This window comes from Pantherophis guttatus, chromosome 1 (assembly GCF_059756535.1).
Source record: "Pantherophis guttatus breed Tessera chromosome 1, ASM5975653v1, whole genome shotgun sequence".
In the NCBI taxonomy this organism is placed as follows: Eukaryota; Metazoa; Chordata; class Lepidosauria; order Squamata; family Colubridae; genus Pantherophis; species Pantherophis guttatus.
The window spans coordinates 117,317,025-117,335,114 of record NC_142063.1 but is presented as its reverse complement, the minus strand read 5'-3'; the positions used below and the strand labels follow the sequence as shown (position 1 = coordinate 117,335,114).

Sequence of the window (18,090 nt, the reverse complement as noted above, 5' to 3'; positions counted from 1 at the left end):
TTTCCCCCCACTTGTATGGCAGTATCAAACAATTAGGAATTTGAAAATTCCTGCCTGATGCATCTTTAGCTAGATTTAGTACTTATTTAAAGTAAATAATGTAAATTATTTTTACATTATTTATTATGTATATTATTTACATAATATACATTATAAAATAAATAACCAGCACGCTCCCACAGAGAGGGACTCCTCAGGGTGCCATCAGCCAGGCAATGTCGGCTGGCAACCCCCGGGGGGATGGCCTTCTCTGTGGCAGCTCCCGCCCTCTGGAACGATTTGCCCCCGGAGATAAGAAGGATATCAGATCTCTGGGTCTTTCGCCGTGCCCTGAAAACTTTTCTTTTCCATCAAGCAGGGCTGGCGTGAACCCCGCCCCCTTTTTTTGTTTTTTAATTGTTTAGCTTTTAATCTGTTAATGGGTTTTAATTCGAATTGTTTTAAATTCGGGCCAAAGTATATAATTCTTTTAATAATTTTAAATTTTGTATTGTTATGTGTTTTAGTTCTGGCTGTGCACCGCCCTGAGTCCACTAGGAGAAGGGCGGTATACAAATTGAATAAAATAAATAAAAATAAATAAATAACTGGTTGATTCTTGTTTTCCTACTAAAACTGGCAGAATAGCTGTAATCCAGTACACTTCTGGCAGAAAAAAAGGCAGTTTGGCCTAATGGTTAAAGCATTAGGCTAGAAAGTAGGAGACCAAGTGTTTTAGTCCCGCCTTAGCCATGAAAACTGACTGGGTGATCTTGGGCCAACTCATTTCACAGGGTTGTTGTGACGAAAATAGGAGGAGGGAGTTGTGTTGAATATGCTCACTGCCTTGAGTTATTTATAAAAATAAATAAATAAAAAATAAGAAAATGAAAGCACAAGAATTTTAGAAACAAGAAATAAAAGGAAAAAACAACAACACTGATTCTCTGGCACTTTTGTCAAAACTGATCAAACACGGGATAGCCCTTAAAAATCATGGGTGTATTAGATCATTTTACCTGCTTCTTGAAAAATATGTATGATATCCAGGAAGTAACAGTTAAAACAGCATGAGCGAAGCAAGTGTGCACACGCGATCCTGTTGCGAACCGGTAGTAAAGGTAAGTAGAAAACCACCCCTGCCTTAACCCGTTAGATGTCAAGGTCCTCTTCGAACACGATGGACTAACATCATTAAAGAAATTTGTATAGCTGCTCGACTCACATGCAGTGACTCTGTATATATGCGCGCGCATACACACACACACACACACAGAGTTCTTAATGTATGCTGCCTTTAGAAATTTCATATAAATCTCTGTCACTTACCTCTTGATCATGGCCCGAGTATACCAAATGCAGGGGAAAGATTCCTTTAGTTCTGTCCTATAGTTTCTGTTCAAGTCTCTTCCTGCCAACGAACAGCGATAGTTCCCCACAATAACTCCATCTGGGTTCAGCATGGGCACAACTTTAAATATGAAGAGATCTCGAAGGAGATGAGCATCAGGAGCATCACTCACGATAAAATCTAAAAAACCTCTCATCACCCACGAACTATTTGTTTCCCCAGGATGGACTCTGGCACTTAGTACAATCGCTTTTTTTGCTGCTGCAGCAATGGCACCTTTGGATGGATTGGTAATAGTGAGAAGGTATACTATGTTTCCAGCTAGACTGCTGCACAGAGGGCGGAGTTTGCAATACTGAGAATAGAGTGGATTCCCTACCAAAGTCAAAAGATAATTTTGTAGGTCTGAATAGGTATATGGATAGAATTGAGCAAAGTAACATGTGTCATAGCTGTTAGGAAAGCACACTGTCCATGTGAGGCAATAGAGGGTTTGACCTTCTTCTGTGTTGTATTTATAATACTTGATATCATTCCCCACCCTCCTCCAGCCAATACCCTGAGACTCAGCATCCTTCTGAGAATACATGAGAGGCTTCATCCCCATATTGTAGAGGCTTTTGGCTTTCATCAGATTAACAATTGTGAAGCGGTACTTGACATCTTTTCTAGTATTTTGTACTCTGAAGTAGTACCACTGGGTATGCTTGCTGGTATAAAGATCCGTCCGCAGAGTGAGTTCATATTCATATTCGCCTCTGAAATGAAACACAGAGAACAAAGATGCATTAAAGGACAGCAGCAGCCTCTTCCTCTAGGAAGAACTACATAATAACATGTCCTATAGTCTTATTTAAAGATTAAATAAATTCATTTTATTATGGTCTTCTTCTCTGTGATTAGAGAGTTCAAGGATACACACTTTCCATCAACATGTTAATGTGGCATATAATTTGTTATTTGTGTGGCATATGTGGCCTTGGCCAGATACCATTTTGGGGAAATGGGAGTTTTAAGAGATGAACGCCTTAAGTCTTGCTGGTCTGTGGTATTTAGCTGATGTGCTTCATATGGAAAGTAAGGTGGCTTAGAAATCTTAGCAAATATTCATTTTTATTTTCTCCCATTCTGCAAGGAAGGGGATGAGTTAAATGAAAGGTGGGAAATAAGTAAGTAAGGAGAACATTCTTAGAACAGGGCTAAGATGTAACAAAGACAGCTAAGTGGCTCTCTTCAAGGATCATATGGTACTAATAGTTTCCCTAAAAATCTAACAGGGAAAGCAGTGTATTTTTGGAATGCCAAATGTGAAAATGCCACTTATGTGTCACCTATATACAGTTGCAAACAAAGTTTAAGAACTACTAGTTAAACTGTGAATTCAAATAAACCCTGAAGTGAATGGATGCTGACAAAACCTCTACATCTTCTGCAAAGTTGACTACTTAATACTTATGTGCAATTGTTTACAAATAAAGAGTGAATACGGCAGGTGAAGAAAGTTGGTCAATATTTTATATCACCTTTGGCAGAAGGAACAACTTCAAAAAGCTTTCCATAGCTAGATAAGAATTTTGTCTCACTGTCGGATTTCTCCCCACTCTTCCTTGCAGATCTCTTCTAATAGTCTCAGGTCTCCTTGCATGCCCTGCATATTTAAGATTTTCCCATGGACTTTCAATAAATGAGTTCTGGGGAGTGAAAAGACCATTCCAAAAACTCGAAGGTGCTTTTTCAAAAGGCAACTAGACTGGTGGTTTGTTTTTTTTTCTTTTGCACTCTGATACAGATGTCCTTGAGGTCGCAGATAAATCACCAAGTGGCCTCAAGAGCTCTCAGGGAGAGTACTAACACCAGATGACTACAAAGAAATACAATTACCTCCCCTCATCCTATCAGAACTAATCCTTCCATCACCCCCACCATCCTGCCAGAACCAATGAAGCTTCTTGGATGAGAAGTGAAACGTCTTCCTCAAACCCCCCCCCCCCAAAAAAACAGTCCAGTTGCCTTTTGAAAAAGCACCTTTGAGACAACTATGACCCGGATGTCTGAGAATTTCCAGAGACAACATTCTAAAACCTTTGTCTTTCTTTCCTGAAAGCATGGATAATTTGGAGACATGAGAGAATAATGCCTCCATAGGCCTCTCCAAATCTCAGTGCTATATGCTAGGTCAGCTCTCTTTTCTGTGATAAGATTCTGGATGAGGGAAGCCTTATGACGGGCCAACCTGGCACTTAGTAATAGCAACTGGAACTCAAAACTGCTGAGGCTCCAGTGCCCTAGTATTGGAGGCCTGCATCTAAGATACTTTCAGCAAAGTCTCATCTCTCACTCTTCTTCTCATTTCCTTTGTTAGTTTGCTTAATATATACAGAGTGCTTAAGAGTTCTGGAGAACTAAAAACCTTGCTAAAGTAACTGCTTAAGTAAAGCACTATTTGCCCAAGATGTTAGTTTCCTTTGAACTATTTATGAAAGGCGTAATAAATCATACTGTTTTTAGTTCCAGATACATTTGCATATAAACGTTTAGCCTCTTCCCCCCGCCCCCCTCCAGCATTTGGTAAAAATGATGGAACTCAGCAGACAAGTAATTTTTTTTACAGATGCTGGGAATAAGATTTTAAATAATGTATATACTAAAGAACATTCTACAGGACTGGCAAAATTTGCAAAACAAGGAATATTGTGAACCTTAAGGAGCATGTTGTGTCATAAAAAGTTAAGATGATTCAGACTAGATAAGCTCCAAATACAATCGATCAAACATATTATTATGCAGCTTGTTCACTATGCAGTTTGTTCACCTTTCCCTCTTTAATAGATGTTTTAATAGAAAACACAGAAAGGTTGGTAAATGGAAAATGAGTTGAGAAACAAGATTACTTCATGATAAACATTTCACTAGCAACATATTTAGCTTTTAAGAGGCTGTAAGAATTGTTTTAAAGTGTTACAAAGAGTTAATCAGGTGTTTTACATTTATGCAGAGAATTACGTAAATTAAAATAACTGGAATAATTTATTATTCAGGTAATCCTTACAACCATTTGTTTAGTTACTGTTTAAAGTTGCAATGGCATTGCAAAAAGTGACTTAGGACCATTTTTCACATTTATAACTGTTGCAGCTTCCCCATGGGCAGATGATCAAAATTTGGGCACTTGGAAACTGGCATGCATTTACGACAGTTACACTGTCCCAGGGTCATGCGATCACCATTTGTAACCTTGCCAGCTGGCTCCTGACAAGCAAAGTCAAAGAGAGAAGCTACATTTGCTTAACAACTGCACGATTCACGCAACAACTGCAGTGGTTTGCTTAACAACTGTGGCAAAAAAAGATTATAAAAATATGGCAACCCCCCCTTAACAACTGCCTTGCTTAGCCCAGAAATTTTGGGCTCAACTGTAGTTGTAAGTCGAGGACCACCTGTATAGCAACTTACATTAAAACTGATGGTCTGTAGAGATTCTCAGTCAACCAGGTCATGGTTGTTCCAAAAGTGCTTTTTTTCAGGAGGCAACTGGACTTCCTCATTTTTTCTTTGAAGACGTTTCGCTTCTCATCCAAGAAGCTTCTTTAGCTCTGACAGGAAGCTTCTTCAGCTCTAATTTCCATTCCCCACTATCCTGTCATAGCTGAAGAAGCTTCTTGGATGAGAAATGTCTTCAAAGAAAAACCAAGGAAGTCCAGTTGCCTCCTAAAAAAAAAGCACCTTTGGGACATTAAAACTGATGATAAAATAACATACATCTGAAATCTGAGGCATCTCTTACAAGCACTGGATTTGTAATAAATCTTACCAGTAGCACTGTGAATGTTCATGCAATAGCATAATAAATGTCCATCAACTGATTATCCTAGCCCTTCGCTTAAAAAAAATGTTCTCCTTTCCTGGTCCCAGATAGTTTCCTGCCCTATATGATTCCCAACACTTCTTACTCACACCCTGACTGCTTTCTGGAGATTCCCACTTTCAAAGCGTGATTCAAATAACAGTACGGTGTCTTCTGGATCTTTTAAGCTGACGGCAGCTGACTTGATAGGTTGCCTTGATCCTCCAACTCGTGAAGCGATAAAATAGGTACCTGTAATTGCTGCAGAAGAAGAGAAATGCCTGTCAACGAGGCATCGTAGATCTTGGTCTCAGAAACTAGATCTGTGTACTAACTCTGCAAAATCCGTTGTTAAAATTACTGACAAATACGAATCTCCCATGGATAAATAGCAATTAAAATTGACTACAGATAAGTAATTTGATTTGTTTTGTTACTTTCTAAAAACTGGGCAAAATTAAAAATATTGTACAGTACTTCTCTAACTTTCCTCAATGATAAGTAAGAACTAAATTAGATAATACATGCAAGGCAATATGTATAACAATCCTCAATGTTATAGAGGCTATGGTGGAGCAGCAGAATAGTTGAAAAACTGCATAACTCTGCCTTCAACAAACATTTTTATTATAGTTTTCTACCTTATGCTCTTTTTTGAAATAAGTACTTTGGCATCTTTAGTAAAGAACCTGAGATACGGCAGGGAGTTAAATTCAAGCAGTCTAAGTCTCACTCAACCCATTTTTTCCTTTCTCCCCATGGTCTGTTACCTACACTACTTTCTTTCTCTTCTGTATTTTAATTCACAGCTGACTCTTGTCTTTATTTTCTAATTCTCCATTTGCAAGTTTCTCTTTTGATTTTATCAACAAATTCATTGAATTCTGTTGAATTCTCTTAGTTTTCCATCATTCTCTCTGATTGCCAGTTTCTCCATTTATTCTTTTGTTAGGACTAATAAAATGCATTTAAAGTATCTGTATATGGTATTTTTAAAAATAAAGGAAGCTAATCTTTCTTAAGGATAGGAGAGACCAATGAATACAGAGCATAATTTTTATCTGATACATTATTTGACTTATAAGTATGTATTATACTGGATGTTGTGAAGCTGAGAACCACTATGGAAAAGCCAAAATACAATAATTTTTAAAATATTACAATACATAAAAAATAAGACATAGATTATTTATGCTCTCAATTTAATGTAGGCTTATATAACTGATTTGTTTACAGGTGAACAAAGTCATGTATATGTCAAAATGTACCGTATTTTCCGGCGTATAAGACGACTTTTAAACACATGAAAATCTTCTCAAAAGTCGGGGGTCGTCTTATACGCCGGGTGTAGTTCTCCTGTAACCAGGCAGACCAGCCCGAAAGGCTCTGACGAGCCTTAAATGGCTCTGGCGATCCCAGCTCTGATGATCCCAGCTGAGTTCCCTGCAACTCAGCTGGGATCGCCAGAAATCACGTAAAAGGGAAAAAGTTTTTTCCCTTTTACTCTGAGGATCCCAGCTCTGACGATCCCAGCTGAGTTCTCTGCAACTCAGCTGGGATCGCCAGAAACCACGTAAAAGGGAAAAAGTTTTTTCCCTTTTACTCTGAGGATTCCAGCTCTGACGATCCCAGCTGAGTTCCCTGCAACTCAGTTGGGATCGCCAGAAACCACGTAAAAGGGAAAAAGTTTTTTCCCTTTTACTCTGAGGATCCCAGCTCTGACGATCCCAGCTGAGTTCCCTGCAACTCAGCTGGGATCGCCAGAAATCACGTAAAAGGAAAAAAAGTTTTTTACTTTTTACTCTGAGGATCCCAGCTCTGACGATCCCAGCTGAGTTCTCTGCAACTCAGCTGGGATCGCCAGAAACCACGTAAAAGGGAAAAAGTTTTTTCCCTTTTACTCTGAGGATCCCAGCTCTGACGATCCCAGCTGAGTTCCCTGCAACTCAGTTGGGATCGCCAGAAACCACGTAAAAGGGAAAAAGTTTTCCCCCTCCAGCTTGCTTACCTCAGCTGCTAGTCGCAACGCTTGCCTTGCTTTGCTTGCCTGAATCTATTCAGGCAAGCAAGCAACTCCCTGCCTGCAATCAAGCAAGGAGTTAGTTGTGGACTTAAACTCCCAGAATTCCTCAGCCAGCAAAACAAAGCTGGCTGAGGAATTCTGGGAGTTGAAGTCTACAAGTCTTAAAGTTGCCAAGGTTGGAGACCCCTGTTCTATTGGGTAAGTTTTTTTCCCCTTTGGGAGCTTTAAAAAAAATAGTCAATTGGGGTTTTTTTAGTTGTTCTTTTTTAGACCTAGCCATTTAAAGTTTAGGAAGTTTTAAATTTAGCTTTCATATAAAAATAAAAATAAAATAAAATAAAACAATATTTGTGCAGCTTTCTGAGATTTAGTGTGTTTCTGTAGTGTTTCACTCCAACTACACAAACACACAAAATCTCACAAAGCTGTATGTGGAATTTTGTGTGTGTAAAGTGTGAAAGTTGGTTTTTTGGACTTTTTGTGGCTGTGTGAGGTTCCTGCTTGTTGCAGGGGCCATTTTGGGTCTAGCACAGCTGCTTTTACATTGTGGGTGAGCCAGTTGTGTTGTGTTGTGTGTGTTTAGAGTGTGAAAGTTTTTTGGGGGGGCTTTTTGTGGCTGTGTGAGGTTCCTGCTTGTTACAGGGGCCATTTTGGGTCTAGCACAGCTGCTTTTACATTGTAGGTGAGCCAGTTGATGTTTTTTAATTTTTATTTGGTGTGCGTTGGAAGAGGGATAGTCTTATATGGCAAGTATAGCCCAAACCCTATATTTTAACAGGAAAAGTTGGGGGTCGTCTTATACGCCCAGTCGTCTTATACACCGGAAAATACGGTACATGAACTTGCAGCAAATCATTAAAAATCAATTCAATAATTAATAAATTGTAATTGATTATACTGAACTACCAAGCAGTTAGACTCTAAAATATGCAAATCTAATGTTTGTAGATGTATATATACCCTCAGAAAGATGTACATGGATGATTTCAAAATTAAGATATTTTTTAACCTTTACAGTAGATAGCCTGCACTGTTCTCAGCCACTGACTCCCTATATTAAGGCATCTTTTTAGCAATGTACTATCACCCCATGTATACCAATACCTGGTTCTATGAAATAGACAATGGTTCCAGAACTCTCTCCAACTATTTCCGGTGCAAATTCATTTCCAGTTGGCTGATAAAAAGGTTCCGGTTCGGGAGGAACCCATTCTAATAAAGAAGCAAATAATGGCACATACTTATTTCATTGTGATTTTGAATTCCTAATTTAAAAATTAAATACTTCCTATTTATTCTGGTTGACTCCTTCTTCCAATTTGAGTTTCCTCTCAGTTCCATTCACAGTATGATATGCCAGCATGCAGAACACATTTTAATATATATATACAGTATATTCTTCTTTCAATGAACATCAATGAACATTCTGAGCCAACTACCTAAATAGAGTAAAATATTTATGTACCTATTGAACCATTTTGTCACCAACTAGGTATTTTAAAAATCTAAAAAGGTATAAAATAATACAGATAGTTCTCAACTGATAACAGTTTGTTTAGTGACTATTCAAAGTTACAACGGCACTGAAAAAAAGTGACTTATGACCATTTTTCACACTTACAAATGTAGAAACATTCCCATAATCATGTGATCAAAGTCACGATGCCTGGCAACTGACTCATAATTATGACGGTTGCAGTGACCTGCTGTATGCGATCATCTTTTGCAACCTTCTGACAAGCAAAGTCAATGGGGAAGCCAGATTCACTTAACAACCATGTTAATAATAACTTGACAACTGCAGTAATTCACTTAACAACTGTGGCAAGAAAGGTCATAAAATTGGGCAAAATACAAATACCTATTTAAAAAGCTAATTAAGCATAAAGAAACAAGCCTTGCAAAAAGAAATTCAGCATTATTTCCAAAGAGTTATTCTTATTTTGCTATCCTTCTTAAGTTCTTTGAAATTTTCATCAGGCATTTGAATAAAAGTGATTGTCAATGTGGCATCTGGCTGGATCTGACTCTGTTGGATCTGACTCTGTTGATAGTATATATTTGGATTTTTAAAAAACAATTTATCATCAAAAGTTGTTGACTTAGCAGTCATAGAAAAAGTGGACCTGTTCTCTTATGTATTTGGTTACAAACAGAAAACACTTCCTCACATAGCACATTAAATTCTAAAATTCATTACTCAAGACATAATAATCAATATTCAACCTCGAATACCTCCAGGTTGTGAGTAGCATGGCTCTAAGTACTAGCTATAGGGGAACAATGGTGGGAGAGGGTCTGTATCTCCTACTTTGATTTCCTGAAACATCCAGTTGACCATTGTGAGATACTGGACTTAGAAAGACCTTGGTCTGACCCAGCTTGGCAATTCCCATATCCTTTTTTTCTCTTAAATGTATAGGGTTATTTCTGGAATGATTTGCAGTCATATGAGCAAAATTCTATTTGTACAGTAAATACATTACATTACAACAAATACATTATTCCCAATATAAGATTCAGGTTACCAGTGTGATAGATATGATCCTCAATTACTTCACATTCGATTGGCCAGAGTGGGGTCAATTTTGAATTTCTACCTCTAGGAAGAGAAAAAAGATTCCGAGGTTCCCGTAAGCGCAAGATACTAGGGCTTTCTAATTGATCAAGCATGCGCTGTTTACTTTTAAGAAGTGCAGTTTCCATGACCAATGAACCTGCCAAAGAAAAAACATATACAATATGCTACTATTTTCTTTTCAGGCAGACAGTGAAGATTTTATTTCATTTTCAATATTTAATGCACAACAGATTAATAATTCAATTTACTTACAGAGTAGGGTCTTGTCTGAATCATGTTCTTCTCTATCTTTTTTGCAGAAGTTGCCTGCTGTCAATAAATGGCATGAGCTCTCCCAGCTTTCAAAAGGAAAACTAAATTTGTGAGGGAAATTTTCCTCATCTAAGAAGTAAAATTTTGTAATATTATTTTGTGGAGTTAGTTATTTATAATTAATCTTAAAATTACAAGCGAATACATTGAGAAATTATGCTGTATTACTAAAACCATATATATATATGCCAGGCTCATAGGAACAGTTGCCAATGTGTTATATTCAACTGCAACTGTCTGCAGATTCCACATTGCCTTGCACCACTCTACCCTCATACATCTACCCACCAGAGCGGGGAGGCAAGGAACGCTGTGGGTCCCACCCCTGAGGGAGATACACCTGGTGGGACCCAGAAGGGCCCCCTCCATGGTGGCTCCCTCTCTCTGGAATATCATTCCCCCAGAGATTAGAATGGCCCCTACTCTAACACTCTTCCGGAAGGCGTTGAAGACCTAGTTCTGCCAGCAGGCTTGGGGAACGCAGAGCAGGATAGAGCCCATTAAAAGGCTTGTGTGATGTGTTGTCGCCGGGGGGGGGGGGGTTGGGTTATTATATTATTATATTATTTTATTATGTGATTATTCTCTTTTATTAGTTTTATTGTTTTATGAGGTTTTTATATTCCTGTAAGCCACCTAGAATCGCCATGTGTGACTAGGCGACAATATAATTTCCTAAAATAAATAAGTATTTCTCTAATCTATTCTGGAGGATTTGGGAATCCCAGATTCCCAGAAGTCTGTTTGTTTCAGGTAGGTGATACTATAGTCCAAAATCATTTATATGATAGCAAGCTGCCAATCCTTGAAATTGGTATATACTGTACATAGACCAGTTTCAATTGCTGCCTAATGTGATATGCATTATCAATTTCAAGAGTGAGCAATTTTTTCAGCTGAAGGGTGCACTAAAAAAAACAAAAACAATGTTGGCCTTCAAGTCCCAAAGGTGCTTTTCAAAAGGCAACTGGACTTTCTTTGTTTTTTCCTTGAAGATTGTCCAACTGCTTTTTGAAAGGCACCTTTGGGACAACTATGACCTGGATGATTGAGAATCTCCATCGACAGCTGGCTTCCAATGGTCACTGAAGGTTTGCTAATGTGGTGCCATCACAGTAAGTAAGGATGAACATTTCTAACCTATTTTGTTTTTTGGCAGATGAGGACTGAAACCGAAAAAGGAGTTTAATCATCAATTTCAATCTTTTATATTAGAAAAAATGCAAGAACTCTTTTGATATCAAATATCAACTATGTTCTATTAAATTCCACTGGTATCATCAGTGGATAGTCAAGGGAGAATAAAAAGTCCATTATTCCCCACATGTCCCTAAACTCCATTGAGGAAGGATTATCTGTTTCAGATGATTAGGACAGAGACAGAAGTAAAAGAACAGTGTCTTATATTGTGTAGTATCTGTGTGTTCCTATAAGTCAATCTTGACTTTTAGCAACTGCTTGGACAAGTCCAGGCAGTTTTCTCCACAACATTTTCAGAAGTGGTTTTCCAGTGTCTTCTTCTTAGAGCTGAAAGACAGAAACTCATATAATCCTAAAACCGGACTACAACTCTGCAAATTTTAATCCTTTAACCATTAAGTGTTATTTTTTCAATATTTCCTCATTATAAGTACAACAGCTTTTTTGACTAAAAGACATTTTTTTCATATTAGAAGCTATCCCCTAAATTGTTATCCACCTATCCACAAACTGGCAGAAAACTACAATAGCCCAAAATTTGTTGTACCCATCGCTGATCTAAGTCTTGCCTCCACTCTGTCTCCTATTACTGTAAGTCAGTTGACCTCTTTCCATGTTAATTCGTGGCAAAGCTTAATAGATTTTATACACCTTGAAACAGTTTTTGGATGGTGTCAGAATAAAGGGGAAATTATTATTTTAACATTAGCACAGCTAAGGACAACTTAAACTTGTCTCACCTACAGACTGCGGACAATGGACAAGGGCAAACTGATTTTTAGCTATGATATGTTTCTTTTACTGCTACCTTATATTTTCATTTGCTGTCAATTCTCAGAATCTGTGCAGGTTCCACGGTCATAAAAAAGGAGGTTCAGGAATTGAAAGTCCAAGCCTCATGTTATCCATTGTGATAGGAAATCTAAGTCTAAAAGTGCTTAATGCCATCTGGTCTCCATAGAGAATTATATGAATGAAGCAATTATTGCAAGATAAGTAACAGTAAGCACTAAGGACTTTGTAATGTTCAAACAATAAAAAGAAGCTGTGAAAAGTAATCCCTAGCTAGTCCTTTGACAAAGGCAGTATCTCTTGCTACAGGATGTTACAGATGCAATAAAAATGGAAACATCAAATTGAGAACAGATGCCTTACCTCTGAAATAACCATAGTACTGAAGATGATGATATATAAACTGTTCATATGGGTCTTTAAACTGCTGTGGAAACAATTAGATTTCTGATCATTCTAAAAGCCAGCATGTATACTTGAAACTCGTTTATCATAGTGTAGCAATGCTGAGACCAAAATAAAAATACCTGAATATGCTGTATTTTAAGTATGCTCTTGAAAGGACTTCTTGCTGGTCATACTCAAAATCCAAACTATAACTGTTCATCAGATCTATATATATACTACTACCGTAATACTGTTGTGTCTGTTTGTTTGTTGCCTTCAATTGGGCAAAATTGAGAAGTACAGAGCAACAGTTATTGAAGCAAGGTAACTGAAATGGGCTTACAGAATGCTGGGACCCATGACTCTTGTGGGAATGAAATTTGGGGAAGTTGTGGCCACTTCGCATCATCACACCTTCAACTATACTTCCTAGAAACCTGTAGGTTGCATGGCACAAGGAAAGATGGGAGAGGCATATTCCCACCCTCCTTCCTGTCTCCCTCTAATCCCTGAGGGCTGGCAGCAAGGCCTGATGGGCAAGTGTCCACTGGATGCTTTGGAGCCAAGTCCAAAATCTGAAATCTCCTAATGGTAATGACTGGTGAGGAAAGGGGGAAGGAGCGACTGGGATGCTTGCTGGTAAGGTAGAGCTGATTGGGGAGTGCTGGTAGTTGACAGATGAGCCCTCTTCCTCCCTGATGGGGGACACTATTGTTGAATAGTGGAGCAGAGGTTTGCTGCTCCCTTTATTCCTCCTCCCCAATCAAAGTGATAGGGAGCTGGGGAGGAGAGGAGGAGGAGGAGAGTCAGTGGCAGCTGCTTTACTGGGACTCTGCTGAGGGTCATAAAGGAGCAGAAATTGAGCAAACATATATTATCTGTGGAGAGAGGAAGGACAAGAGAGTGCTTGGAATGCTGGCTGATGAGGTAGTGCTGGCTGGGAACTATTGGTGGTTGGCAAGGGGGACATTCCAAAATGGGGAGCAGGGGTGCAGTTTTCCTTGTGGTCTGCAACTCACTTGGTTCCCTCTTCCTCCAGCAAAGTGCAGACAGTACTGCCAAGGCAGCAGCCGTCGCCTGAGGATCATAGGGGAGGGGAAAGCGTGCAAGCCTACATTGTATGCGGAAAGAAGAATGACTCAAAGGGTCACAGGTTGTCCAGTATACTACTAAAACTCTTGTGTTTGTAACCTTTAACTGGGTGAAACAGTGCATTGTAGGGCAACAATTTTTGAACTGAGATACCTCAAATGGGCTAACCTACAGAAAGTGTCCAAAATCTGGAACCCCTGACTCCAGTGGATTTGAAATTTGGCAAATTTTATAAAATATTTTATGACATAAAATATTACAAAGCACTTTATGACATAATAAATGTCATAAAACATTTCATGTGCTCAACTCCTGCTGTTTGACTGTGCTATGCAGTTCAGCATGGGCTATTTTCAAGGCAAATGCATCTCCAAATATCTCCCGGAATTTTTAGTAATTTTTCAGTATTAGAAGCTCTGTTATTGTTGAAGGCACCGAGGAATCTGATAAGGAAATAGCTGTAAAATCATGATCTAATAGATCATGAGTTGTCTAATTTCTCTTAAAAATCTAAAAGATTGCCCATCTCTCCCAGAGAACCCAGTTTTTGCTTTACCCATGCACCCAACAACCACTCTCAGAAATTAAAAATGAGAGACTTTAAGCCTAGTTTCTTAAAACATATGAACCAGAGCTGGGTTTCAGCAGGTTCTGACCAGTTCTGGAGAACCGGTAGCGGAAATTTTGAGTAGTTTGGAGAACCTGTAGTAAAAATTTTGACTGGCCCCGCCCCCATCTATTCTCTGCCTCCCAAATCCCAGCTGATCTGGAGGAAATGGGGATTTTGCAGTAACCTTCCACTGGAGTGGGGTGGGAATAGAGATTTTACAGTATCCTTCCCCTGCCATGCCCAGCAAGCCACACCCAACAAGCCATGTCACCCCCAAAAAAGCCACGCCCACAGAACCGCTAATAAAAATTTTTTGAAACCCACTACTGATATGAACTCAATTTTGTACTAACCTGAATCTCAGGGTCTAGTGAACACATGTTGAATGCAGTGATGTTATCTGATGATACCTAAAGAGAATAGAGGGGGGGGAGGGGAAAGATACCTGAAGGTTTAGATCTTGTTTGTTTTTTGCTTAAAAGGAATGACTGATTATTCTGCAAATCTCTGGCTGTACTACAAATTATATCAAGCACGAGGTGATGTGGAGTTGTGAAGATGACAGGACTAAGCAAAGCACAAAGGAGGAAGGGGAAGGAGGAGGAGGAGGAGGAGGAAGGGCAGGAGGAGAAGAAGCCAGAAAGAAGTTTTGTGTTTTAAAAAGACTTTTAAAAACAATATTTCCTGCCAAGATCCAGGCACCATCGCCCCTGTGACCACCACACGGACTCTCACAACCACACGCGCTCTTTCCGGGGATCAAGGGCGTGTGTGCGCCCTGCTTCCCATAGCCCCTCCAGCGGGAGTCGCTCCCGCCCTTAACGTACAACAGTCGCAACTGTCTCAGGAGTGAGGAAGGAATATTCCGCCGGTCCTCCGGGTAACCGCCGCAAGGCTTTGCTCCATTCAGAATAACGCAGGCCCGCCTCTCCGGACCTTCGGGCATCTCCGACAGTGACACCCGCGGCCTTTCTCTCTTGTTCCCCTCATTCCCTCCAGAAGAGAACTTGGTATCCTAGCGACCAGTCACGCCAAGCCGCACCCGGGGGGAGGCGGGGGTGGGGGTGGCGGGGTGGGGAGAAAGGTGGCTGTTGATTGGTCGGCCGAGGCGGGCTGGCAGCGACGCCTTAAAGCCCGCAGTGGCTTTTACAAAACCCGAGGAAGCGGCCACGTGGTTTTGAGTTTTCTTGGACTTTGTGGCTGTTGTTGCCGTCTAGCAAGGGTGCGGAGATTAGTTTCAGTGGTGCTTGCGGGTCTATATTAAACGTTATTGATATCAATCGGCACATTTTTTTTTATATTGACAGGGATATTGTGATGGGGTGGGTCTCAATCAACCAACCGAGATGTGGTTTCCATGTTCCCCTTTCAGGCGAAATAGCGAGTTGAATGAAAAGTATGAAGGCTATTGCTTAACGCATTGTAAGCCGCCCTGAGTCTCTGGAGAAGGGCGACATATAAATTGAACCAATAAATAAATAAATAAAATCTCCCAGTGAGTAGCTCAGTGCCCTTAACTGCATCAAAGTACTGTAGCTTTTAATAAAAAGAGCTAGCCCAACTCAATCAGTTGTTTATGTGTCAATAATACCCAGGTTTTCCTCTTCTTAATTCAGCACTGGCTCTTCATGTAATGCATGATTCAGAGCCAATCGCTCACTCAGTTGAATTTACCTCAAAGGACTGCTGTTCTGGGGAAAACTTAAAAGGTGAAAACGCTATGTATGTGAGCTCTGGAGGAAATGTAAGATACAAATTTAACGAATAGGACTAGTAAAATGAGAAAAGGAAAGAACAGATTATTATAATGTGATTTACATATCAACTTGTTTTATCCATTTCCTCTTAACTCCTGTTGTGCTGTTTCACCAGGGCGGGAGGTGAGAAATGGATTTCTTGGGAAGGATAATAATAATAATAATAATAATAATAATAATAATAATAATAATAATAATAATAATAATAATAATAATAATAATAATAATAATAATAATAATAATTTTATTTCTATACTGCCCTTCTCCCGAAGAACTCAGGGCGGTGTACAGCCTATTTAAAAACACAGACAAAACAACAATATAAAATTTAAAATAATTAAATAAATTGGCTCAGATTTAAAACCCCAAAAAATTTAAATACCCCAATTTAAAACTATTGTGTTGATAGTCCGGCCTGGTGGAACAACAGGGTCTTCAATACGCAGCGAAACACCCGGAAGTCGGAGATCTTACGAATTTCCGGGGGCAGTTCGTTCCACAGGGCTGGGGCTCCCACAGAGAAGGCCCTCCCCCTGGGTGTCGCCAGCCGACATAACTTGGCTGATGGCACCCTGAGGAGACCCTCTCTGTGGGAATGGAATGGTCGGTGGGAGGCTATTGGTGGCAGAAGACGGTCTCGGAAGTACCCGGGTCCTATGCCATGGAGCGCTTTAAAGGTGGTAACCAACACCTTGAATCGCACCCGGAAGACCACTGGGAGCCAGTGCAGCTCGCTCAGGAGGGGTGTCACATGGGCACAACGGGTTGCACCCATAACCACCCGCGCGGCCGCATTCTGGACCAGTTGGAGCCTCCGAGTGCTCTTCAAGAGGAACCCCATGTAGAGAGCATTACAATAGTCCAACCGGGAAGTAACAAGGGCATGAGTGACCGTGCGCAGGGCGTCCCGATCCAGAAAGGGCTGCAACTAGCGAATCAGGCGAACCTGATAAAAGGCCCCCCTGGCCACGGATGAGCAAAGAATGCCAGAGGTATGTAGCAAAAGTATGTAATCCCAGCAGGATCATGCAAGGCATGAAGGTCGCAGCTGCTCAACTAAAACAAGCAAGCAGACACTGCCTATATTGGGCAACAGCAATACAAGCAGATGCTGGAGGCAGATCATCACTGTAGTGACAAAAGCAAGAGCATCAATTTATATAGTGCAGAACCGTAAACTCCCGTTGTTTAACCAAGAAAAACAGATGGATAGAACATATGAAACAATTGATGCTACAGTGCTTGAGGATGGGCCCCTCAGGTTGGATAGTAATCCATGTGCTACTAAAGACCTGAGGATTCTTCTGCCTTTTGGGATCTACTAGCAGTCAAGAAGTATGCCAAAGACTAGCACTTAACAGCATGAAGGCACTGGAAAAAAGATATTCAAATGTCCTTGTGTCTCTTTACTTACAAAGATCATAGTAGTGCAAATCATGGTATTCTTTGCAACATTCTATGGAAGTGGAAGACTGTGAAGAAGCAGAATATTATAAACAATACTGGCACTTTTGAACTTTGGTATTGGAGAAGACTCATGCTGTACCCAGCTGTACATCTCCACCCTGGACCACCCCAACGATGCCCATGAAGTGATGTCCCGGTGTCTGGAGGCCGTGCGGATCTGGATGGGGAGGAACAGGCTCAGGCTCAACCCATCCAAGACCGAGTGGCTGTGGTTTCCGATGTCCCGATATAGTCAGTTGACACCATCGCTGACTATTGGGGGCGAATCGCTGGCCCCCACGGAGAGGGCTCGCAACTTGGGTGTCCTCTTGGATTCACGGCTGTCTTTAGAAGAGCACTTGATGGCCATGACCGGGAGGATTTTTCATCAGGTTTGCCTGATTCGCCAGTTGCGTCCCTTTCTGGATCGGGACTCCCTAGTCACTCATGCCCTCGTCACCTCCCGCCTGGACTATTGTAACGCTCTCTACATGGGGCTCCCCTTGAGGAGCACCCGGAGGCTCCAACTGGCGCAGAGTGCGGCCACGCGGGTGGTTATGGGAGCAACATGGCGCTCCCGTGTGACACCTCTCCTGCGCGAGCTGCACTGGCTCCTGGTGGTCTTCCGGGTGCGCTTCAAGGTTTTGGTCACCACTTTTAGAGCGCTCCATGGCTTAGGACCTGATTATTTACAGGACCGCCTACTACCACAAACA

At 40.5% G+C, this 18,090-nt stretch overlaps 1 protein-coding gene across 5 annotated transcripts in view; it reads right to left on the bottom strand.

Moving 5' to 3' along the window:
* AGBL2 (AGBL carboxypeptidase 2) overlaps positions 1–15,371 on the bottom strand; it is a 36,191-nt gene extending 20,820 nt beyond the window's left edge. For 4 of the 5 annotated variants that reach the window (XR_004594174.3, XM_087881608.1, XM_034433814.2 and 1 more), the window contains exons 1-8: positions 14,999–15,366; positions 14,525–14,581; positions 12,446–12,509; positions 10,031–10,159; positions 9,726–9,914; positions 8,302–8,409; positions 5,285–5,435; positions 1,309–2,088 (exon numbers count right to left, since the gene is read on the bottom strand). Coding sequence is in view for 4 of the 5 variants with exons in the window: in XM_087881608.1 (XP_087737734.1) it covers positions 1,309–2,088; positions 5,285–5,435; positions 8,302–8,409; positions 9,726–9,914; positions 10,031–10,159; positions 12,446–12,509; positions 14,525–14,551 (1,448 nt within the window). In the remaining variant the exon portion in view is untranslated. Of the gene's footprint in view, positions 1–1,308; positions 2,089–5,284; positions 5,436–8,301; positions 8,410–9,725; positions 9,915–10,030; positions 10,160–12,445; positions 12,510–14,524; positions 14,582–14,998 lie in introns of all 5 variants that reach the window. The other variant, XM_034433813.3, reaches the window with a different exon arrangement.
* Positions 15,372–18,090: the final 2,719 nt, after the last annotated feature.